This window comes from Talpa occidentalis, unplaced genomic scaffold (genome assembly GCF_014898055.3).
Source record: "Talpa occidentalis isolate TD23 unplaced genomic scaffold, MPIMG_talOcc4v2.1 talOcc4.4, whole genome shotgun sequence".
In the NCBI taxonomy this organism is placed as follows: domain Eukaryota; kingdom Metazoa; phylum Chordata; class Mammalia; order Eulipotyphla; family Talpidae; genus Talpa; species Talpa occidentalis.
The window spans coordinates 133,279,291-133,306,107 of record NW_023604295.1 but is presented as its reverse complement, the minus strand read 5'-3'; the positions used below and the strand labels follow the sequence as shown (position 1 = coordinate 133,306,107).

Here is a 26,817-nt window from a genome sequence, read left to right as displayed (position 1 = left end):
TGGCAATGGGGGAGAGTTGCTGTTTTATCCTGTTAGGGTTTAGAAGGAGTAGGATAAATTATCAAAAAACTTTTCTGTTGTTTGAGTCCTCTTTTCAGATCCTTTGACTGGGAAGAATATTGTGTAGAGGCTGTAATGGATAAGCTTTTTTTTAGAGTTTTTATTATCTGTGCCTGTTAGTAGATATGCAGAATATAGGCCAGAATGTATGGGCAGTAAGAGGAAACGCAGAGATGGCATGGCCATGTTCTTCTGGGAGTCTGAAGGTCCACTTTTCAGTCTTCTTTTTGCTGTTTATTTTCTGTTCAAGGTGCTTTGTTGTGAGAAGGAAGACCTAGAAAGAATGGGGTTGCTTGTCTGGTGAGGTCTGGACATCCTCTAACTGGATTTTTGTTACATGTAAAGAAGGTTGGAATATATCAGGAAAAATTTGTTTCTATACATTTTGCACAAATCAGTTATTGGGTCCAGGGCATGCTCCACCTCTTCAACTTGATATTATGATTTTGACAGTAATTTGTGTCCAGTTCGGGAATTCTTATGCAGGTGGACCATGCTTCCGTAAACCAATTATTTTCTAAAAGCCAGTTCCTGCTCCTCTCAATATCCTGTTATCTTCCTGATGAATGAACCCCACATCTGTCAACTTTATGACATCACAAGGGACCAAAGTCCTTAGTAATTTGAATGATTATTAAATGTATGTCTTTGCAATTCTAGAGTTGATAAAGCTTTTATTGAGTAACTGCAGCTGACCAATGTTCTAGAAACCAAAGAATACAGATTCTTTCACTGTAATTCTTAAATTCATTCATTCTTATTCTTTTGACACAATTCTATGTAAATATATAGTGCTTGGGGGAAGAATGTATGATTATGCTCTGATCTTGGCTGGTTTTACCCAAGGTTGCATGTGGAAAGATTTAACATTGAGCTAAGATAAAAATCCAGCTTAACAAATGATATATTTGGATAGCATTAGTTTTGTTTTGTTTTTTTAGATACCTATAATAAATATTTCAAATTTTATTGCCTTTTCTCATAGCCTCTGAGCCATAATTTGTTACAGTCATCAACTGTCTTCTTTCCTTACTCTTGATAGCTTCCCAGGTTTTTTTCATCAGATTGCCACATATTTTGAGCGATTATAATGGGATCCAGTGAAGGATATATAGCATCCAAGAAAAAAGAAAGCATGTGACAGTATTTCCTGTGTGCATTGCAAAGGAGATGTGTGTGTGTGTGCGTGTGTCTGCATGCGTGCATGCTTTCGCTATTTCCTTTGGTTTGCCTAGGTGTTGTCTGGGGAAATAAAAACATGTTAACAATCTGTGATAAGCTGTTTGAACCACTTCCTCTCTGCTTCTTCAGGAAACGAAACCTAAAGTTAGATGACCTAGCTGTTGTATAAAAGGAGTGCCAGTGCCACCTCAGCGACTTAGTTTGGAGGATGGTGCAGTTCTATTCAGTTCTAGATCTTCTTTGAGGACTGACTTCACCCATCTTGTGACTGCTGGTGGCTGTTGGACTGTGATTAGGAAATTATTGACCACAGGTAGGAGGGAATTTTGTGCCTTTTGTATAAATGATGCAGTGAGCAAAAAACGAGAGTGTATGTTTAAGAGATCACTTAAGAAAGAAGAATTAACTAAAAGGGTCAAGTTAAAGTCAAAAGTTAGACTTGGGACACAGTAGTGATGGTGGTCTCAGTCCCAAGAAAAAATAATTTATTTGCAAATAAATTAATTTGAAGATCCATTTGAGACTGATGTTAAAGTGGCCCCTTTGAATTGAATTCATATTTTTAAAACATGCGAAGAGTTTCTGGTACCAGTTTGAATATTTGAAAAATTGTGATACACAATTTTGCATAAAAATGGCAAATATGCAAAGGACACAGGCATATATATTTCTCTCTATACAATCTTTTAGTGAATATTTACATTTTGTTAAGTCAATGATTGTACAATAATGAACTTGGCAGGATTAGGTAGAGAAACAACAGTGTTAACATCTACCTTAAGTTGTGGATTGTAAAGTTGGACTTTAAATTGCTCTTGATTTTAAATTGTTACCTTGATTATTTCTCAGTTTAGTAGTTGAGAATTGTATTTTACTTTAGGGTAGGTGGTGATATAGGAGTCAACTAAGTTGGGTTTCTCTGGACAATTAAGGCTAGGTTAATGTCATATTTCAAAAACTGGAAAGGAGAAAGTTCTTGTCTCTATAGTTATGTCTAAAATTTAATTGTGAGATTCATGGAGTATCCACTTTCCATCTAATGGCCACAGTAGTATTGCTAGTCAATTAGGAAAAACAAGGGTCTTGCATCAGTTAAACTTATCAGTCTATTAACTACATGACCTTGTGCAAGCTCTAAAACCTCTATGATTCTTTGATTAATCATTTGTAAAATTAGAGACAATTCTAACAACATGGAATTATTCAGAAGGCTATAGGATTGTGCAGAAAATGCTTTCCAAAAACCACAAACTTACATATTTAAAAATATTGATGTTGTGTGGAAGTAAGCAAAGTCTACATGCATGTTTATTAAAAAAATCAAGAATGAGAATTCAGTGAGATTTGTTTTTAGAGTTTTCCCTAGATCGTTGTGGTTGGGGTCCATCAGGAGAAACAGTTACAGAAAAATGGCATTTGCGCTCCCCATTGAGACAACTGCGATAGTCTCGAATATGGTTCTGATTATTTCTTGGTACAACTGACAAATGGACAAATAAGATTTACACATAATCTATCTGCAGACTAGGGCAGATATTGATTCTCTTTAAGAGACGCATCCTGAGTGCTTGGTAGGTCCTGTTCTATTCAAACACTGTCTCCCAAGTCAGCTGTTGACCTTTGAACGTGCTGCTGTGTTCGTCTAGAAAATCCTTTCTCTCTTTTTATCTGTCAAATTCCCGGTAAGCCTTCAAAACCAAGTTCAAATATTATCGCCTCTGAGAAGTTTATCTCCTACTTTATGCTGCTACCCCACCTAGCTCACTCATTAGCCTTAGTATAATCCTCCTGAAGCCTGGGCCGCCGGGCAAGACTGGCTTTTTCCCAGGTCTGGCAGAGGGAGCCTTGGGGACCGCAGGACTGCACCCAAAGTTGCTGCCTCCAGACAGCCCCGCCTCCAGGCGGTACCAGTTTCAGTATTTGAAAAATTGCGATACACAATTTTGCATAAAAATGGCAAACCCGCTGGGGGGTCTGGGCTTTGAGGTTTGAGCTGTGGCGAATGTGAGGGTTTGGAGCCAGCCGCCCAGAGCTCGGCCTCCAGCCGCTTGCAGCAGGGCAGCAGCCTCCAGGGCGTGGCAGGCAGGGAGGGCCGGCTCTGGTGGGGCTTGATGGCTGGCCGGGCACTGGCCTTTTCTGGTCTTGATGCCTGGATTGATGGTAGAATGGACCAATGAGGTGCAAGCTAAGTGACCCACTCTAGTTCTTCAGCTCATTTGTTAGTTATTAGATGCCAGAAGGGTTGAGTGGACCTAGCATGGTTCTGTTGGTCACTTAAAACTCAAAATGGTCTTACCAGTCAGCTATTAACTAGGGTGGGGGATCCTGACAGAGGCTATAAGGCCTGGCAGGACCCAGCTTGGGGCTCTCACAGTTTCTGGCCTCCTAAGAGAAGAAAGAAGTACCCAGCCCCTAACATCTCAAGAGAAGCCGAGCAGCTTTGCAGTGACTGGGCGGCTGCTCCGACTATGGGTCCTGCTGCTGTCAATGCCTGAAAAGAGCAAGAAAGGCCCTGGGGCCTGTTTTCTCAAAGAGCTGTTTATTGTTGTTGCAGCCAACCACTCACAAAGAGCTGTGTCCTGGTGTTACTAACACCACCTCAGGTGACCGGGCGATTGGCATTCTGAGTTTGAGTCACTTTTGAGAGCTGATAACAAGGTATGTCTACTGTCCAGCTGCTGTTATTGCCTGGTCGATTGCGACCTTTAGACTGCTGTTATTGTCTGGTCCATTGCGACCTTTAGACTGTTGCTGAGGGCACCATCTCAGCAGCCCTACCTGTGAACACCTCCAGTTGGGTGAGTTGGAATCTGCCCCACTACTTGCTGGCTGCTGGGAGCTTCAGGCCAGAGCTTCAGGCCATCGTTGTCAGGATGGTGCCATCTTGGATGAGGCCCTTTTTGGGAGGACTTATGGACACTGTGGACACTATCTGGGGTGAGATAGTGGGTCATTTGTGGCCTTAGAAACTTTTTGTTTTCCCTGTTTGTTAAATAAACCCCATTATTCCCTGAGTCTGAATGGTCTTGCAACTGTGCATGCAGGTGAAAACCCAGTGACCTTTGCTCTATTGGACACTGTCTTTGGCCAAACCCCACCCACCTCATAGCACTGTTTCAATCCTATGACCTTTTTGTAATTAATCTGCTAACTTTTCATTCTTTTTCTAGACTGCGTGTTTCTTGAGACTAGTCATCTTGAGGATAATTCCTAGGGTAGTATTTTATTTTAGATGGTAAAAAATGATTGGGTGCATTCATTAATGAATGAAATAAATAATCATCAACATGAAATTATTTTTATAGGAAGTGAAAAAAAGCCAGAACAAGGAAATGCTGAAAATATTAGGATTTGTGACAGATGGGGCCAACACTTGTACATCTCATTTTATAGTCATACTTTTACGCTTTCTAAGGGAAGTTTATTCATTACTATTTTTAAGAAAAGAAAACTGAAATGCAGTGAGATCAAATGATTGTCCAAATAATTATCACATTCTTCTTTGAAAATATTAGTGTTTGGTAGAAGAATGAAAAAGACTTTAGATAATCCTCTTCGAAGCTTCATGATACATGATTCTGTGTAGAAAATGGAGTGGTTAGTATCTAGAGGAGTGTGATAATGGAGTGAAATAGTTACAGAGGAGAGTGGAAAAAAGAGATAAAATTGAATGAATGAAACAGAGGTAGCAGTAAGATTATTTTGGGGTAGAAGGAATGGAGTTCTATTTCCACACAGGGGAAGAAGCCAAGGCAGAGAGGTGAGGGAGGAGAAAATGGGATGAAGGGAGGTAATCTTTGGAAGAGTCCAAGAGAGAGTAAAAATGGATAAATCTGGAGCATAGATCAAATAAATCATGTAAAACTGGAGACAGTATAATTCTATTTTAGATGTTAGGGGGAGGAAGAGGTGGTTGGTGCACAAGTAGTTATGAATTAGGGTGGCAATAGAAAATTGAGCATTAAAACATGTACTTTAATAGTGCCTGATATGATCAGTATGGAAAACTACCAAGATAATCGCTGGAATCTCATGTAGATCAGAGTACAGATTTTGAGAGAGGGCAGGAAATTTGAGTCCTGAGACAAATTAGTATTTTTTCTAGGCAGGTGCTAACTGCTTTTGATCTGATTGAAAGAGATTAAAAACAAATGCATTTACCAGTTCTAAAGCTCCATGTATAGTATCTGAGGCTATAAAGTTTTGGTTCAGTCATGATACTAATGTTGAGAAAATAGGAATGATTGATTAGAGCCCACCTGGTTAAGTTCTTTAGCAGATCATCATTATCTGATATCAATGAATTATGCCCTTTGCCCTTTCATTTGCTCCCCACATGCTAATAATTTCAAAATCTACTTCCATACATATTTCCCTGGTTCCTGAACATACATATCAACCATTTCTGTTTGTTGTTTGTTTTTGGCATCTAATCTCTTTCCTCCTGGCACAGACCAAATATCTCTCCACAGGCTGTGTAAAATGTGGACTTTGGTTAACTGCCTGAAACGGTAGGGACTGATATCAAGGAAATAAATATTGCTTGTGATATACTTACTTTAGGTAAAGTTTTCAAATTGTTTCCAAGAAAGCAGAGGCTATTACCCTCTATAAAGGAGGAAGATATCACTTTGCTAGCTAGAGGAATTGGGGAGCTTTTCACTGTGTTCGAGAGTCTTGGAGCAGGTACTGCTTAAATATGTACTTTTTTGTCTTCTTAAATGTATATCTGTATATTTATATCTATCTGTATTTTTTTCAGAAACGTGTTTTGCCCTACCATGAAACTCTACCTTCCCTTGCTACTTCCTTGCAAAGAAGTTAGGGGAAAGTATAATGAAAAATTATCCTCATTAGCAAACTAGGGGTTGAGGAGATTTAGAGAGAGAGTAATCAAACATCTTTTGCCTTTCAAAGGAGTAAACTATATTGTGATAAGGTATTTTAAATAAAACAATAATTAAAATCTTTATTTTTATAGATCATGGCTTCGGCACATACTTTGTTGAACAGACAATTAACCCCTGGTACCAGTGACAGTGACAGTGAAAGTGATACTGAAAGTGAAAACTACTATGACTGTGAAAGCTCAGAGAGTTCATCATCATTTGACGAATTTGAAGACTCTCTTCTAAACTCAGAAGATCTAGATTCTAGACAATCACCATATAAGTCTGAAATCAGTAAAGACAATAAAGCCACAGATATTAGACGCCAAGGCTTGGGAAAATCAGGTGAGGCTTTATCTGTATATGATTTTTCCTCTCATATAGAGTCTTCGACTTTTCATCAGTTCAATAGGATCAATGAATCCTTGGAGATAGAGACTAAGAATGATAAATTTTAACAAGTTTCTCATATGACTCTATAGGACTATTATATTATTGAATATTGTAGGTATATATATGTATAAAATATAAATACTCAAAATTAGTTAAAGCAGTCATTAATTGGGATTAATTTAAAATTGAATATGAAGTCCTTGTTTTTTATTTTTAAAGGACTGGCTGACTGTGGGTTAACTCCACCAGACCTCTCATCATTGATTTTGAAAACTCTATTAAAATCTACGTAAGTAATCTAGTCAAAGAAGTAATTAATTTAATATGTATGGCATATTTTAAAATTTCTTCTTGCTATGAATCATCTTGTAGAAACTGCCAATTTGGCAAGACATTTCTATTTTTGAAAATAGGTATTGTCTTTTCCTGGGAAAGGGTATGGTGTATGTCTTTTCAGGAACAAGAAATAAGACACAGAAAACTTTGAAGTTATAAGTAGAAAAAAGATCAACTTCCTTTTGAATATTGCAAGATTAATGTATCAATTCAATTGGCATCATGTCGCATATCAAAAAATTATGCAAATCTCACAAAATTATCTTGTATATTTTAACTCATGTCAAAGTATTATGTAATACTGTCCAGGATGAATACCCTAAATGAATGCATTATTTCATTCTCTTTATAATTATTTTTCGGTGCCTGTTAATATGCTAGATACTAGCAATAAAATAGTAAAGAAAGAAAAAAAATCTGCCGTATGTGATTTGTTATGCCTAATGTTATGGCATTTATCTCCATATTTCTATTTTCTAAACTATTGTAAGATATACTATAATATCTATGGACTACAGTTTCAAAATAAAACAAAAATTCTAAAACATCACTTAAAATAAGCACATATGACCTAAGCACAGTTTGGTTCTAACCAATTTTTAGATATCTATTTCATTAATTTTCACAGCAACAATATGAAGCATTAGCCCATTTCTCAACTGGAGCACAAGATAGGAAAGCAACTAATTCAAGTCCTAGAATTTGTAATAGATCTAGGAATCGAAACCTAGGTAGCCTGACTTCAGAATGACGTACTACATTATGTGTTAGAATATGCAGAGTAAATCTGAAAGCATACACAGTGGAATTAATACATCTCTGCAATATTTCAGCTTTTAAACAGCAGCATGTCATATTTTCCTGAATCTTAGTCAAAACAATTACAAATTGGGTAAATTATGTTGTTCATGTTTTATACAATAGCAGATGTTAGAATTGAACTTCTGACATCTGCTAATACAGGTGTAATTCTATACAGTTGCTTCGGGAAATTATTTGGTATGACTTTATAACATAGAAATTGGTAATTTGTATGTCTATACCCTAGAATTCACCCGTGCATTAGAATATATCCACAAAAATGACCTTTGCTGCATAGTTTGCAATAGCAAAAAAAAAAAAAAAGGAAAGAAAAGAGAAAGATGTGGAATATATTATGATGTATACATATAATTGAATATTATGCAGCAATAAAGTTATTCCTGTGTAGCCTTCTGTAACCATATGCTAGAATTTTAATAGCATTTGGTGATCACATTTAAAAAGTTTCAGAGTACACATATAAGATGTTGTTTTAATAATGAAACAAAACCAGGCAAATATTTATCATTATAAACACTTAAAAGTTTAGGAAGACAATGATGAAAACAATTCAAGGCTGTGGTTGCCCTCAAGGAGAAATGTAGGGAAGTATATTTTGGGAAGTATATTTTGGTTTGGGTGAAGCGTTCTTTTTTTTTTTTTTTAAGATTTGTTTATTTATACAAGCTCTGGGATACAGGCCAAAGGCACGGGAAGGTGAAAGAATTCACCAGAGACAGAGCGGGGAGCAGAACAGGCAGAAGGACCGAAAACAGTGTTGAGGGAAGCAGCGGGAGAGACAGGAGAGGTCTGCCGTGCCTTGAGGGTATCTCCCTGGCCGGCCGGGAATCAAACCCATGCTGCAGTGGCCTAGGACAGCTTTACAGCGCTGCGCTCAACATGCTGTGCCACCGGGGAGGCCCTCAGTGAAGAGTTCTCACCTGTTTATCTTTCATTAATTTAAAAACAAAATGAGGGCCTCCCCGGTGGCGCAGCGGGTTGAGGGCAGCACTGTGAGGCTGTCCGCAGCCTCCACGTCTCAGTTTGATTCCCTGCCGGCCAGGGAGATTCTCACATGGCATGGCAGACCTCTCCTGTCTCGCCTGCTGCTCCCCTCAGCAGTGTATTTCAGTCCTTCTGCCTGTTCTGCTCCCTTGCTCTGTCTCTGGTGCATTCCCTCAACCTCCCTTGCCTTTGGCCTGTACCCCAGTGCTTGTATAAATAAATAAATCTTAAAAAAAAAAAACAACAAAAATGAGCTGCTTTCATGCATATATTTGACCAAAGATAATACTTGTTTTATTTTTATTTTTTTAAAGATCCATTTATTTTATGCATACAAGAGCTGGGGTAGAGGCCAGAGATGTGGGGGGGTGAGAGGATTTACCAGAGACAGAGTGGGGAGCAGAACAGGCAGACTGACTGATATACACTGCTGAGGGTGTTATAGAGCAACCCGATATTAAACGGGTTCCTGGCTGTGGGTCCTCACCAGCGCGCTTTAAAGGGACTTATGAATACTCTACTACAGACACACACAAAAGGGTTAATAAAAGGTTTATTTACAAGAGAAAAAGAAATAAGGAAAATGTACAACTCAGGGAGAAAATAGGGAAATAAAGTCTTTAATGCGTCCTACCCGATCCGACGACCTGGAAACCCAAAGTCACTCTCCGAGCTGGCTGGACGCTGCAAGCTGGTGGAGAGCCAAAATGGGGGAATCCCCAAAGCCCACGTGTCTGCCTTTTGTATTCACCTGGCTGCTTAACCCCACCCTCAGGTCCCAGCCACCTTCCCTTTGGTGGTGATGGGATTTGGAGTTCCCAGTGTCTTTGGCTTTGACCTGGGGTGGGGGTGGAGTCCACAAAGCCTATATGGAATTTGCTTTGGGACATCCTTTTCCCCCTAACAAGGGGAGCAGTGAGTGAGACAGGACAGGTCTGCTTCGCCATGTGGATTTCTCTCTGGCTGGCCGGGGATCGAATTCATGCCGAAGAGGCTGCAGATTGCTTCTTAGTGCAGTGCCTAACCCCTTGTGGCAACAGCGAAGCCCCATAATGATTGTTTTAATTGTTCACACTTAAAGTACAAATACAGTCAGTATCCAAATTTAAAATATGGGATACACTTTTTGCATAAATTTATTCCTACACCAGTAAAATGCAGTTTTCTGTAGAATAAATCAGATCTTTTGCTGAGGGATTATTCTATTACTAGATGGGAATGCCTTGGATTGTTGTTACTGAAATATGGAATTTTATAATTGTTTTTCTTTAAATTTCTGAAGCTAGAAGAAAATTTGAATAACCAATTGAATGTGAAATTATCTCTCAAATTATCATTTTTAAAAATTTGCATTATGTGTTTTATGTTTTTATTCAGCATGGTTAGCTTGCTTAAAGACTTTGTTGAATCTGAATTTTTTTTGATTGATGGAGATTCATTATTCGTTGCTTGTATTTCGAATATGACCTTAAAAAGAGGACAAACTCTTCACTTCTTCTATCTTGTGGAAAAATTTCTGCATGATTTTATTCAGAAGGACGCAAAATTTGTTGTAGTTTTTTTTAAGGTAAAAAGCATTTAATTTTCCACTCTTGTAGAGTCTGAGAAAAAAATTAATAATCTTTTAAAAATTTTATCATTTACTCTTTTTTTCTCTCAGCAAAATTATATCTCAAGTTTTTATTAGTAGGAAATTATACAATGTATATCAATAGGAAATTAGTGAGTGAATATTTATAAACATTTCTGCAGGAAGCTGAAAAATACATTTTAATCACCTTGAACTTCTTCTGTATCATGTTAATACAATTTATACACAATACTAATCTTTAGGAAAATTTCTAGTTACTCTGTTTTATCTCTAAGGTTAACATTTGTTTCTTTTTCTACAGGATGCCGGAAATTTATACATTAAATCCCCCGGACTCCAGGCCCTTCGTACCACACTGATTCAACATTTAGAGAAAAATACTGATGTCACGATTCGTACAGAATTTTCCAATTGCCTGTCTCCAGAATGGGAAATATTTCTTACAGAATGTTATCCGTTTTACCTAATTGTCTTAGAAAAGGGACTAACACCTCATCAAACAGATTTTTTACACATTTTTATCCTTCATGCTCTTCAGAAGAAAATCAATATTGTACTACCTTTGGGATTGGAGTCAGATGTCCTGAGAATTTATGGATTTTGTGCCTCTAGTAGCTATTTGCACCAAGCATATTTTGCAAAGGTAAGTTAGGTTAAATTGCCTAGAAAAAAAAAAAAAGTAATGGAAAAAATTAACCAATTGCATACCCTTTAATTGAAAAGGCTGGGCGTGGGGAGACTCTGGAGTGTTCCAATGTAGAAAAAGAGGGAGGCTTTTTTTTTTTTTTAATATGGTTTTATCAGGAGAAAGGATTAAGTCTTGCTATGGGCCATTTTGAGAGATAGGGAGGAAAAGTATTGGCTACATAAATGTAAAGGGAACAACAGGGAGGAACAATTCAGAGGGTTCAAAGATAAGTGAGGACCACAGAGGAAATTTCTCAGTTGATGTCTTGTATATAAAAAACATGTATGGGGCCTTCCCGGTGGCGCAGCGGTTGAGCGCTGGGTTGTGAAGCTGCCCGCAGCCTCTGCAGCACAGGTTCGATCCCCGGCTGCTCCCCGGCCACCAGAGGAGGGTCCCACATGGTGCGCAGACCTCTCCTGCCGCCCGCTGCTCCCCTCAGCAGTGTACTCCGGTCCTTCTGCCTGCTCTGTTCCCTGCTCTGGCTCTGGTGAATTCTCTCACCCTCCCGCGCTTCTGACTGTACCCAGTGCTTGCATAAACAAACCATCAAACAAACAAACAAATAAATAAATAAAACATGCCTCTATAAAAAAAATAAAATTAAAAAAAATTAAAAAAATAATAAAAAACATGTATGTGTGTATCCACACATTCCTATACACACCCATTTATAAACTCTTATATGTTACATGTATATTTTTGTGTATATATTTTAAGCTTACTTAAAGACTGTTGAGTCTGGGATGCTTTTTTGTTTGTATTCTTACTTTTAAAATTAAGAGAGAGAAAATATTTTTACCATCTTATTTTTGAATATATATATATATATATATATTTTAAGATTTATTTATTTATTTATACAAGCACTGGGTATAGTCAGAAGCGCAGGAGGGTGAGAGAATTCACCAGAGCCAGAGTAGGGAACAGAACAGGCAGACTGACGAAATACACTGCTGAGGGGAGCAGTGGGAGTGGCAGGAGAGGTCTGTCATGCTATGTGGGACCCTCGCTGGCGACTGGGGTTCGAACCAGTGCTGCAGCGGCTGTGGGCAGCTTTGTACCCCAGCACTCGATGGCTGCACCACCAGGGAAGGCCCCTTATTTTTGAGTATATTCATGAAAATATTTTAAGTAGTTGCACCATTAAAAATAGATAGTTATGTATATTAAGGCTTGAGAACCTCACTAAACAGGTTTTTTTTTTTTTTTATTTTAAAAATAGGACAAAAGATCAGTGTGGAGCAATATAAAATACTACTACTAATACTAAGACTTGTATTTTCTTAGTGGTTGGTTTTATTAAAAATAAATGCACTATAGCATTTTATATCCTAATTACCTCAGAAATGAATAGTTCAAACAAAAGGAAAGTCTATTTTACGAATTTACTGATTTTTATGTTTTTTTCTATAGCCAAATGATTATGAATGTCATTTTCCATCTTGTGTTTAGTTTACTTAGAGGTTTGTAATTTGCATTTTTTGAACCAGATTTACTTATGTGATTGTTTTATAGCATAAGAAACAACTACATGCCTTACACGACCGCATAATAGACTATTGCCAAAAGTCACAGGAAACAGAAATACTTCTGTATGATCATATGAAACTAAATTTGGAAGACTTGCAGAAAGAGGTAATAATACATGGCAACTAAAGTTCAATCTCTAGGAAACATGCTGTTAATGATTTGTTGCTTCTTGAACACACATGCTTCCTCTACAAGCTTTCATGTACTCACTGATTTTGTAGACTTGCATCTTTGGGATATGTTCTTCAAATTGCACAGCACTGTGACAAAATTTATTGTTTACTAAACTGTAGGTGTTTCATACAAAAATACACAATACAATAGGAGGAAGACTACTGCTATGATAATTTTAAGATCTCAAACTTTTATTTTTGCAATTTGTGCAGTGATGACTGGATAATCACATTTTTACAAAATAGGAATTTTTCAATTTCCTGGGGAGGAATGGTATCTGTGTAGCTAGTAGGTGGGAGTTAATTGATCCTTTGGTTATTTCTCATGAGGAACATGACCTAAGTCAGTGGTTATGTTACCCAGCTGACTTCTCCAAACATACTATTTGACATTGTTTTCCCTTCTATAGGTTATTTTTTTGGAAGCCTGGGTATGAAATGATGTAGTAACCAGGATCATAGGACTCTGGAGTCAGTATGCTTACATGCAGGATATTTAGTTTCCCCAACAGTCTGTTGGATACCTCCATGTGAACTTTTAATAGTCATTGCAAAGCTATCGAAGCTTAAATAGACCTTTATCCTAAACTCATTTCATTGGAGCCTCCCTGCTGTCAGTTAACGGCATGTCTGTTCCTTTGGTTGTTCAGTACAAAAACTGCGGGGGTTTCTTTGACTTCACTCTTTCCCTCATAAACTTAAAAACACTTTTGTTTTATTTCAGATACATGAAACCTTGTCCTTACTTCAGAACCTGTGGCCAGAAGTAGCTGATATAAGATGTATAGTCTGTGCTGTTTCATGCTCTGTGACACTTAAATTCTATGAAAAAATGCTACTTGATGCACAAGACTATGAAAACCTAAACACAAACACAGAAAATGACAGCACCCAGGTGGGATTCTTTCAAATATTAATTTAATTATTTAATGCTACTTCTAAAGATGTAGAAATGCTTACAACTTGTAGCTATAGATGTAAACTCATTATCAAATAGGAAATGTGTGCTTGTCATGTCTATGTTGACTAAATATTGAAATAAATGCATTGATCATAACCTTTTTGATTTTATTTATAGGTTTAAATTGTATTTTTTAAAATTGAGATAGTGTTAGTTTATAGTACTGTTTATGAATTAGGGGTATAGGTTCGTACTTCTTCAGATGTATGCTACCACACCATGTCCACCATCTAAGCACAATTAATCCTCTATTATAGGCCATTGAATCTCTCCCTACTTTGTCCCCCCTACTTCTTTCCAGAAGCCTCAGTTCTATAGTCAGATCTGTAAGGTTTGTTTTGTCTGTTCCTTTATAGTCCACATAAGTGAAACATCTGGAGTTTATTTCTCCTTATGACCTATTTCACTTAGCGTCATTCCCTCCAGTTCTATCCATGTTGTCACAAATGGCAACAACTCATTTTTTTCCCCCATAGCTGAGTAGCATTTCATTGTGTATATATATCATATCGTATTAATCCACTCATCTGTCCTTTGACACCTGTTTCCCTATCTTGGCTGTTGTCAATGGTGCTGTAACACTATATATCTTTTTAAATTAGTATTTTTTGTATTGTTAGAATAGACACCTAGGAATGGAATTGTTGCATAATCTGGTAGATTTGTTTTTAATATTTTGAGACACTTCTATACTGTTTTCCATTGTAGCTGGACCAGTCTGTATTTTTGGTTTAGTGATCATTTCTTTTTCGTGCAAAAGCTTTTTAGTTTGAAGTAACCTAATTTGTGCGTGTGTATGTGTGTGTGTGTGTGTGTATATATATATATTTAAAGATTTATTTATTTATGCATACAAGAACTGGGGTACAGGCCAGAGGTTCCACGGTGAGAGGCTTCACCAGAGAGGGAGTGGGAAACAGAACAGGCAGATTGAAATACATTGCTGAGGGGATTAGCAGCTGAGTCAGGAGAGGTCTCCTGCACTATGTGGGTAGCTCTCTGGCTGGGGATCAAACTCATGCTGCAGTAGTTGCAGATAGCTTCATAGGTTGTGTCTTAACCCCTTGTGCCACCAGAGAGGCCCCAATTTGTATATTTTTGCTTTTCTTTCCCTTGCTGTTGGAGTGAAGGTCCCAAAGATAACTCTGAGGCCAATGTTACTGTGTTTTGCCGGTTTTCTTCTGTTTTTATGGTTTCAGGCCTTATATCTTTGATCCATTTTGACTTAATTTTTGTATATTGTGTGAGATAGCTTAGTTACATTCTTTTGTGTGTGACTGTCGAGTTTTTCCAGTACCATTTGTTTAAAAGGCCTTCTTTCTTTAATGTATATGCTTTACTGATTTGTTATACATTAACTCTCTTTGTAAGTGTGGGTTTATTTCTGGTTCTCAGCTCTATTCCATTGATCTCTGTATTTTTAGTCCAGTGCCATTCTGTTTTAATTATAATAGCTTTACAGTATAGTTTGAAATCTAGACGTGTGATATCATTGTTCTTTTAAGTCAGGATTGCTCTTATAATTTGGAATCCTTTGTGGTTCCATTTACATTTAAGTAGTGTTTGCTCTATTTCTTTGAAGAATGCTAACAAACTCTTGATGGGGATTGCAATAAATCTGTATATTTAGCTTTAGGAGAGATGGTTGTCCTACCATTGTTAATTTTCAGATTTATGAGCAGGGAATATCTATCCATCTCTTTGGGTCTTCTATTATCTTTAATTTCCTTTAAATGATATCTTGTATTTTTCCTTGTTTAGGTCTTTCACCTCCTCTGTTATGTTTATCCCTAGGTATATAATTCATTTGGATGTGATTGTAAATGGTATAGTTTTCTGATTTCTTCCTCTTCTAGTTTGTTATTTGCATATAAAAACATCACCTATTTTGTATATTTGGTAGACTGCCATTCACTAAACTGCTATATTATTTTTTAACAGTTTTTAGGGTTTTCTATATGTATTACCATGTCATCAGCAAATATAGATAGTTTATCTTTTCTTTTCCATTTTGGATTTATTTTACATCTTTCTTTTGCCCAATTGCTCTGCCAGGATTTCTGATGCTATAATGAACAGTAGTGGAGAAAGTGTGTATCCTTGTTTTGTACCTCATCTTTGAGGAAAAGATTTTAGTTTCCCACCACTGAATATGATATTAGATGTGGATCTTTATTATCTTGAAGTGTGTTCCTTCAATCCCCATTTTATTAAGATTTTATATATCATAAATGGAAACTGAATTTTGTCATTTTCTGTGTATCTAATGATGTGACCTTTGATTTTTATCTTTCTTTTTGTTAATGTGGTGAATTACATCGATTTTTGTAGGCAGGTCATCCCTGAATCCTTAGACTAATTCCACTTCTTCATGATACTAATTTATGATCTTTTTGATGTGGGTTGAATTCAGTTTACTAAGATTTTGGTTGAGGATTTTTGCATATACATTTATTAGGCATATTGGTCTGTAGTTTTCTTTTTTGTGTGATGATGTATTCTGAGTTAGCAGTTTTATCTTGATTATGTTATTCCTATCTACTTGCTTGTAGAGTTTCTGCTTTTAACTGTCTAGTCACCTTCAATAATCTTTCTTTTGAACTCTTGATAGCTTCACTTCTATGTCTCTTGGTCAGGTCTCATTATCTTAGATAACCAGGTTATCTAGTTTTATGGACTTATTTATTTAGTTTCTTCCCCAGAAGAAATTCAATATTTCGTTGAATAAGTTCTCTGTTCCTATTTCTTACTTCCCCTTCTGGGAAACCCATTATACTTATGTTGCCTCTCTTAATAAAGTCAGATAGTCCATAGTTCTTGATGTGTTTCTTCTTTTTCTTTTTCTCCTTTTTTATATCTTATTTCTCGTCTTTCACCTGGGTCTTTTGTGCATTACTCTCTTCAAGATCATTGCTTTGATCTTCCACTTGTTTTCTTCTGCTTTAAAGCTTTCTCAAGCTGTTTGCTTCCTGAATGTCTATTATTGTCTTATTTAAAGTTTCACTATATATCATCTATTCACTGATTTTATTTCTGAGCTTATTAATTTTTCAAATATTTTTTAGCTTTTCTAAGTTCTCTTGTATCACTTGGACTTGCCTTTTTGCATGTTATCCCTGAATTTCTTTACTATATCAATTTCAAAGGTTTCCTAGTTGTATTCCACAAAAGACTTAGCATTTGTAAAAGCTGATAGGGATGGTGCTGCTGATGACCATACTTATGGCTATGATAAAGATGAAGCTGGATAGGGCCTCCCCGGTGGCGCAGCGGTTGAGCGCTGGGTTGCGAAGCTCCCCGCAGCCTCTGCAGCGCCAGTTCGATCCCGGCTGCTCCCTGGCCACCAGAGGAGGGTCCCACATGGCGCGCAGACCTCTCCTGTCGCCCGCTGCTCCCCTCAGCAGTGTACTTTGGTCCTTCTGCCTGCTCTGCTCCCCGCTCTGGCTCTGGTGAATTCTCTCACCCTCCCGCGCTTCTGACTGTAACCAGTGCTTGTATAAATAAATAGGTAAATCTTAAAAAAAAAAAAAAAAAATACTGTACTTCACCCTTAAAAAAAAAAAAAAAAGATGAAGCTGGATAACTATCTATCTACTGTGTTGCTCAGAACCATTGTTTTCTTTAAAGAATACTGATAATGATGGTGATTTTACTAATAAATAATAACAGCTAGCTTTTTTCTGAATCATTATCATTAATATTAAGAACCATTTTACAAGATGGGTATTGTTATTCAGCTTTGCAGATGACCAAGTGTTAAACAAATTGACTAGGATGCTTAGTATGCAGATTGTACTCCAATTCAGACCTGGTCTTTTTCGTAGGAACAGATGTGACAAAGCTTATTACCTTTCTTGTACTGTTGCTTTGAAACTGTAGTTAAATAGATATCAAACAGGTGACTATCCTCTATCATTTTATAACATGACTATATTAAATCACAATGAATTTTGTGGGCTGTTTATTTTGAAAAACTTATATTCCTAGGCAAAACAGCTAAGTGTAGAGTCTAGAAAAATAAATCATATACTTACTGAAATTTGTCTTTAAATGAAATCAGTGAAAAGAAATCTATCATATGGCAAAATTGTGGATAAGATACTTTAAAATACTGTTATTACATATCTGAATTTTTACATTTCCTATTGATCCTTTTTAAAATTCATGTTTTCTAGGACTTGAAGGAAATACCAACACTATGTGAAGTAGCAGATCTTTGCAGAATGCACTGCCTTAGTGTTATTTTCCTTCAACAGTTACCTCTGTCTCAAAGAGCTAAGAGTAGGGTCATTACCTGTGTTTGGGATAGAAAGCTTACACCATTTCTAGAAATGGTAAGTGAAGCACAGGAAATTAATAAGTATTGTAAATCAATAAGGTAAAATGTAGAATACATAATGCCTTGCTTTTTGTACTATCACATTTATTTTTGTATGTATTTTAAAAGCTGCTTCTAGGAAACAATACATGTTTCTAGGAAAAATAGTCATATTGTGTATATATATATATATATATATAAGTGCTCAACAAGAAAAAGTACTTCAACTGCATATAAAATAATGCATAGTCCTAAGAATTCTAAGTAATCATGCAATTTCTTCAAAGAAACAATGCTTTATATGTATATGTATATATAGTCATACATATATGTACATATATAGACAGTTATACATATATATTAATGTAGTAGGTAAACAACTGATATCAATTACATTTTATATTTTATTATTAATTTAAACAGGAAAAGGAATGTAAAAGATAATTGTCTGCTATTGTGCATCTTTAAAAATCTTAGTTTCTGTATTTAGCATAATGCTACCTAGTCTGATATTTTGTATAGTCTGTTGCAATTATTGGATTAATACCTTAGCTCAAGAAAAATACATAACCTATGAGCATTTTGGAGCAACCTTTATTTAATCAAACTGCACATTATATCATCTCATTTATGAGATTTTAATCCTGTTAAGACTAGAATTATTCCCATTACTTTTAGGATGGTGCAAGACAAAGGGATACTAAATTACATAAAGATAAAACAATGCCATTGCAAGAGATTAAGAAACATAACAAATTAAGGCATAGTTGTGTACTTGTAAAACTGCATTGTTGATTTTATTTAATTAATTAATTTTTTTCCCCCTCCAGACAGACTCATTTTGGATTTTACTTATTTTTTTCTTTTATGGTCTTCCCCATATTGGATTTTTTTTGTTCATTTTCTTTTCTTTTTTTAATTATTTAAAAAATTTAAAAAAAATTTTATTGTTTGCATCATTTCTCATTTTTAAACAAAATTTGCTTCTCCCCACGCCATCAGGTGTAGTTCCCATAGAGTTTCCTTCACCACTGCGCCCGTGCACCATCACCTCAGTCCGCTGTGCTCCCTCCCTCCCTCTGATCCCTCTTCTGCCTCTTCCCCTGCAGGATGTCTCTGATTTATAATTGTCTGTTTTTGCTTTGTTGTGTTTTGTACTGTTATTATTTTTTTACACTGATGTCTTATTGGGTTCCCCTATTTTCTTGCTATAAGTGAAACCATCCAATATTTTTGTTTTTCATTCTGGCTTACTTCACTGAGCATAATTCCTTCTAGCTCCATCCATGTTGCTGTGAATAGCATGAGTTTATCTTTTTTGATTGCTGAATAATATTCCATTGTGTATATATACCACATTTTCTTGATCCAGTCATCTTTTTTGGGCATTTGGGTTGTTTCCAGGTTTTACCTATTGTAAATAGTGCTGCAACAAAACTAAAAATGGAGCTACCATATGACCTGGCAATTCCACTACTAGGGATCTACCCAAAGGATGCAAAAACATTGATTCAAAAGAACACCTGTACACTTATGTTTATTACAGAACTGTTTACATTGTTGATTTTATTACCTAGTCATTGTCAACTCAGTGGCATTATGCATGCAGGTGACATTTCTACTATGTGTTTAAGAAACCCCATCGGGTATGTGAATGTGTTTTATTTGGCCCTTACTCATAAACAACTTTTAATTAAAATTCTGTAGTAATGACAATGAAATACCCACTTTTCTAGTTTGAATCCATTAAGGAATATTTATTGAGCTCAGGGCTGTGATGAGTTCAAAAGAATAATTTCATTTTCAAGCTGCAAGCTACTATGCAGAGTATAACTTAACTATGTTATTTTATAATGGAAAAACTGCAACATAAATATAATAAGTCATCTGTACATAGTCATTTATTTTTGTCAAAGCAGGGAAATTGTCATTATCTTTTGGTATTTACTCTAGTTCTTCTTTCTTAGTATAAGGCATGCATCCTATTGAGGGATACAAATAAGACCTCAACATTCTGGTGAGCTATTATTGTATTAGAATAAGCCCCTCTGCTTCTTTTTTCCCCCCAGCTAATGAAAAATAGATTTTTCATCCTAAAGCAATTAAAGGTTAAAGATGATTGGAAAGTGGATTTTGGTGGCCTACCTGACTTAACTGATAATATGTTATGGAAAAACATTGCTTATTACTATGAAGTTGAATATACAAGAGGTATGTTTTAGTTGTTTTTTGTTCATTTTTTGGTGGGTAGGTAAGAGTTGTGTCTGAGTAATAATGGCAATGGGCTATTTATCAGTTAAATGCAATTGGATAGGAAGTTTTCTAGCAGATTATTTCATGAGACATCTGCATTTTTTCTAGAGGTAAAAATTCCTTTTTTCAAAATTAACAATGAGCTAATGATCAGCTATTTTGTGGGAAAGTGGAGAGTAAATTGAAGGGAACAAAGAAACTATCCCAGAACACTGTGATGTTGCCTTTTATTATGTTTTTTTTTTTTCATATTTCAAATGTGTTATAAAATGGCCCAAGAGTTTTGGTGTCGATTATTTTTAACAAGGCATTGTTCCTCTGGAAACTGAAAAAGAGTGTCAGATTGGAGTATTTTCTGGAGAAGGGAGATGTATGGTGTAGGAACTCTGCACCCTAATTTGCCTCACTGGGGTATGTCCCCCAGAAAGACCTTCTGAACCCCTCAGAAGGACTCTTAACTCTCCATTTGCCATAATGGAGCCATAAACTGACTTCTAATTGACCCAACTGCTGTGTTTTCTTAATAATAGAAAAATTTAAATATGTTTGGGTATTTGATATTAGGGAAGTACTATGAATTTTCTTTGGTGTGATTGTGACATTTGCTTTTATAAGGGAATATATTTTTGGAAGCTATAAACTGAATTGTAGGGCTAAACTGTCACATGATTTGTACTATTCACTCTTAAATGGTTCAGAGAAGAAAAGATAAAAAGATGAGGCAAATATGATAAAATTTTCACTGTTGAACTTAAATAATGGATTTGTATAATGTAATTCATTATACTATTTTTATAATAGTATTTATTTTATACTATTAGATACTATTATACTATTATTATATGTTATACTATTTTATAATAGTGTTATTTATAATAAAATAACACATTGTTTTACTTTTTCTGTATGTTTGCAGATTTTACAATAAAAAGAATAAAACATTTTTTTAAAGATTTATTTATTTATACAATCACTGGATACAGTCAGAAGCGCGGGAGGGTGAGAGAATTAACCAAAGCCAGAGCGGGGAACAGAACAGGCAGTCCAACGAAGTACACTGCTGAGGGGAGCAGCAGGTGGCAGGAGAGGTCTGTGCGCCATGTGGAACCCTCGCCGGCGGCCAGGGATCGAACTGGTGCTGCAGAGGCTGCGGGCAGCTTTGCAGCCCAGCGCTCAACCTCTGTGCCACCAGGGGAGGCCCAAGAAAAATATTTTTAAAAAGAAAAACATACCAGTAACTAAATTTGAAGATGCTTCACTTTCTTATAACAATAGTTACAGCATTAATATGTGCCAAAATCGATTCAGCATTTTTAAGCTTTGTTGATACTCACAGACGAAAACTTAAGTAACAACTTGAGTACTTGTAAAACAAAATATGGTTGACTATCAATTAGATTTTAATTATTAATTTGAGTATATTTTCTTTTTCTACATAGGAACAAACTTGGAAATGGGTGACACTTTGATGCAGGAATATGTGAAGTTGTGGGACATAATTGTGACACTATCAGAGATTGACAATGTTGGTGAAGCCATTCCTGTGAGAATAACATCCAGACCGTTTCTTACACAGAAAGGATTGTCTAGAGGTACTGACAATCTTTAAATGTTGACTCATTCAGCACAGAGAGAGAGATTGACAGTATGATACTTGTTCAGAAAATAAACTGGCCTTTGTTTAAGTTTTGTTTTTTGGAATGGTTAGTCTTCCTTATTAGTGTCTACAACTTAAACACCTTCTTTGTCATCCCACTGTTTTATTTGTTTCTATAAGTGTGCACACACTCACATACACACATGAGAACACAGGAAAGGAAGCAGCTAACATTTATGAAACACCCATTCTGCCATGTATTGTGCTTTGTCTGGTTTTAGAAAAGCCCTGCTTGTGGTTTTATCAATCTCAATTTACAGATAAAAACTTGGGAAGGTTTTCTTGAGTCATTTAGTGATTTCAGGATAGAGAATAGCTTTGAATTTATGTGAAATTGTGTTTGTCTCCATGTTATGCCTGTCTTACAAATTTCCTATGGAGAAACCAGTTTGAATTTAAGTAGTCCTCAGGAGATTGTAGTTGACAGATTTGACAGTCTATTTATGTAGAAAAATTAGGACTTAAATGAAATATATAAAGTTTCTTTTTAAATGTCAATCAGAGGCAGAGGTTACTCTATTACAATACCATTTTAATATTGGTGATTAAATGTAGGTAATTTTTATTACTAGAGGTAATTTTTATAAGCTTTATAATATTTCTTTTGGTTTATAGAAAAATTGCACATTTTTTACTGTGGTTCAGAATAAATATTTGTCTTTTCTGATTGCATGGTGATTTCCTTCCTGATTTTATTTTTCAAATTCATTCAGCTTCAGTTCAAATTAAATTCTATCTCAGTTGAAGTATTATTTGTTTTGTAATAAATGACACAGATGTTTAGCTTTGCTATTCCAGAAATAGTTGCAGCACAATGTCAGATTATTAGTAGAATTTGATGTTCAGATATTTATTGTATTCTTAATTGCCACCAGGGTCAAAACAAGAAATTCGTCAATCAGAACTCATTCCTCTGAAATCTGAGCTTGTAGTAGATTTTGCTGGAGATGTTTTGTCAAAATTATCTTTCCTAAACAGGTATTTATAAAAAAAAAAACTTTTCCTGTTTGTGACATTTGTATTTTCCTATTACTGAATATAGTGAGCTGCTTATTGTTGTATTTGTTGTGAATATATGATTAAAATTTCACACAGGAAGATTAATTTTATGAGAATTTTAGTAATTTTCTCTTGGTGTTTATTATGATTTAAAAATATACTTGCATATTTTGAAAACAACTTTCCTTAATTCCTCACAAATATTTCCTTAACATTTATTCTATAATAGATATGACAGGTTCATAATTAAGAAAACAGGTGGCTCGCTTTGGTGGCAGCCAGATAGACAGATTAAAGACCAGATGCAGATTAATTATGTACATGAATCTTGAAATCATTAAAAATACTCCAGAGTAAAAAAAAATTTCCACACACATATCAATATGTGTGAATCTCAAAACCATATTTTTAGTGCAACAAAGCAAGAATGAGGTACTGTGATATCACTTATGTGCAATTTATTAAGTGACAGATATGAAAATGCATGGACATGACTAATGCAGTAGCTGTTACTTTTTAGAAGGGAGAAGAATGATATTTCTGATTAGTATCTAGGAGGCTTGAAATATATCTACAATGTTTATTTCTTTAAATAAATAAGGTCTGAAGAAAACCTGAAAAATCATTAGCATATAACAAGTTGAGTGGTCATTCTCTCCATCATTCAATGTTGTGAGTTTAAACATCAGTTTTTTGCTAGCAGTTTTTGAACTTATTTTTTCAACTTTCCTTTTGCTATGAATTCCCCAAATTATATTTTGATTCAATGCTCTGAATCCCTGGTTCTAATTGAAAATCTCTGAGACATCCCAAACTCTATGTGTAAATGCCAAACTTCTAATTTTTTTTGCAGGAACTTAATCTTCCTTCAGTGTCTCTTTCTGCACACTATCTTCTAGTTTCTCAGGCCACAATTTTTGGAATCATCCTTGACTTCTCTTTTTATTTCTTAGCACATATCTAGATGTCAACCAAACTCACTTCTCTTCCCTCAAAAGAAGGTGGAGTACAACCTTTTCTTCCTTCTGCACAATCTACCATCCTCTCCCATCATTGCAATAGCTTCATAATTGGTCTCTTACTTTCCTACTTCTGCTCTTGCTTCCTTCACTGTGTTTTCACCATAATTGCCAGAGCGATCGTGTGTGTTTGTGTGTGTGTTTGTGTGTGTGTGTGTGTATGAAGGGAGAGATATAGGTATCAGGTTACTTCTTTCTGCTTAAAACCTTCCAAGGAGTTTAAATTATTCAGATTAAAAAGGATGTCAAGGATCTCATGTCCTCTGTCTATCCAATTCTCCCTTCCCTTGCACCTCATTTCCTACTAAGCTCTTCCAAGCTCTCTTGCTCTGTGTCTGCATGGACTGTTTCCTTCCCACAACCGGCCTTATTGAGGTATCATTGATATATAATATTGTGTGTCTTTTTGGTGTATACACCATGATGATTTGATACATGTATATATTGCAAAATGATTATTACAGTTACTATTACAAAGTCATAGTACAGTTACTATTAACAAATCCATCACCTTATCTATTGCCCTTTTTTGTGCTGATAACATATAAGATCTACTCTCTTAGCAACTTTCATGTATAAAAAGCAACATAATATTGTTAACTAAAGTCACCACACTGTACATTACATATCCATAACATAGTCACCTTATATCTGGATGGGGGGTATCCTTTAATAACATCTCCACACCTCCTAACCCTGGCAACCGTCATTCTAATCTTTGGTTCTCTAAGGTTAGCTTTTTTTTTTTTAAGATACAACATATAGGTGACATACAGTATTTGTCTTTTTCTGATTTATTTCACCTAGCACAATGCCCTCCAAGTCCATGCTTGTTGCCACAACTGGCAGGATTTCTAAGGTCTAAACAATATTCCAGTTTGTGTGTGTGAGTACATGTCATTTTCCTTAATATTCATTCATCATTTGGGCATGTAGGCCATTTCCGTGTCTTATCTGCTGTATTTCTTGAACATGGCAGCTTAGTTCTCTCCCACCTTACAGTCTTTCTACTTGCTTGAAATATTATATTTGCTTGAAATATTATGACTCAGACAACCTTTAACCCATTGTTCAAACATCTTTTGAGCAAATCCTTCCTGATCATCTTATTTAAATTACACCATTTCTTTTCTTCTCTCAGAACTCACTCTCTTGTCTATCTGCCTTATTTTTTCTCCTTGCTTTTCATCATGTGGCATGGTATATATTTTGTCTTTATATGTCATTGTTGTCTGTAACCCTCTGTTAGTATGTAAACTCCACAAAGATTTTTTTTAGGTGTACAACTGGATGGAATACAGTATTGTTGATTATATTTTCACTGTTTTTGTTTTGTTCACTGACATATCCTCAGCATTTAGACTAGCACAGCAAGCTTTTAATGAATATCTTGGAATGAATGACTAGTAGGTCCACGGGTGCCATTTATTCTCTGTCCTTGAAATAAGTACCTGCGTACAAGTGCATAAGACAAAATAATCCAGAACAGTCTTTTAATGTCAGAAATACCTTTTATATGTGGGGCTATACACACTTAATTATTATTTGTTACCTAATTTGATCCTCTATACAAATAAATTCTTGACTGGTAGTTTTTATCTTTATAAAAATTACAATTCTATAAATAGTCTTCCCACTTCTTGATTATTTCCTTATGGTATATATTATTTCTTTATAGTATATCTAGTGTATATATATTTCCTTATGGTATATATTATTATTTCCTTATGGTATATATTAAGTTTTTAAAACTTTAAGTTTTATAGAAGTTTTGCTCATTTACAATTCAGGATGGAGACCTTGAAATAAGTCATGGCTTAGAGTAACAACTTGAAAAATTGCATGTGTATTTATAATGTATGCCTTTGTTTCTTTCTGCAGTGATGACATGGCTCTTCTAGATCTTTCTAGAAGAGAATTTGATGACTGCAGACACTGGCGTTCTTTTAAACCTCTCAGTGATGAATTTGAAAGGACCAAGTGCATCAGTAGTGGTAAACAAACTAATATTAAGAAACATTTTCAGCATTCTCATTTAAGAATTGTATCGTGTCTATAAGAAGCAATGACTCATCTAAGATTAATGAAGTTTAATTTGTCATATCCTTTTCTCCTTTTCTCTCTGATGTCATAAAATTTCTTTTTTTTTTTTAAAGATTTATTTATTTATGCATAGAAGAACTTGGGTACGGGGTGGGGGGAGGTGAGAGGATTCACAAGACAGAGTGGGAAACAGAACAGGCAGGTTGACTGAAATACATTACTGAGGGGAGCAGTGGGTGAGACAGGAAATGTCTCCTGTACCATGTGGGTCACCTCCCTGGTTGAGGATTGAACTTGTGCTGCAGTGGCTGTGGATAACTTCACAATGCTGAGACTTAATCCCTTGAGCCACCAGGGAGGCCCTACCATACAAATTTCTAACACCTTTCATTGCAGAACTGAGATAAAGCTAATTCCTATGGTATGAAAAATAAGATTCCATTTCTTAGATTGCTACACTAGCTTATTTACCCTTATTTTTAAAGTTCCTTTAGTTCTTTGTTCTTCTTGGTTAGAAACTTCTGTTGTATTATTTAATAAGATTCAATGTTTTTATTAATAAGGTTATATTGGTCATGTTTGCCCACATTAGTAATTGTATTAATTACTTGTTCTGAAAAATTATTTAGCTATTTTATTTATTGAGTAAAATATCTTAAATATTCAAATAATCTAGTAATTGGGACAGTAAAATATTATGGGCCAATATAGTTTTATAATCTTGGTATTTTCCTGGATTTCAAACTGGTATAGGAACATTATTAAAGGAAAATTAAAAATCATTTACACACATTAGGATTCCTTATGGCATGGAAAATGGCAACCAGCTTAGTGTTGCAGATCTCTGACATACGTGTTCTGCATGTATCCTGTATATAGAGTCCTACTGTGTGCCCTGATTTATGCTATTTTCTGGGAG

The 26,817-nt window shown here is 35.6% G+C and overlaps 1 protein-coding gene across 1 annotated transcript; it reads left to right on the top strand.

Moving 5' to 3' along the window:
• Window positions 1-10,128: 10,128 nt before the first annotated feature.
• On the top strand, window positions 10,129-25,914 carry LOC119258253 (probable ATP-dependent RNA helicase DDX60). The gene is made up of 9 exons (XM_054701128.1): window positions 10,129-10,233; window positions 10,559-10,900; window positions 12,461-12,580; window positions 13,373-13,543; window positions 17,785-17,943; window positions 19,997-20,138; window positions 21,620-21,772; window positions 22,713-22,815; window positions 25,737-25,914. Exons 1-9 carry the CDS (start codon window positions 10,129-10,131, stop codon window positions 25,912-25,914), a joined length of 1,473 nt encoding a protein of 490 aa, XP_054557103.1.
• Window positions 25,915-26,817: the final 903 nt, after the last annotated feature.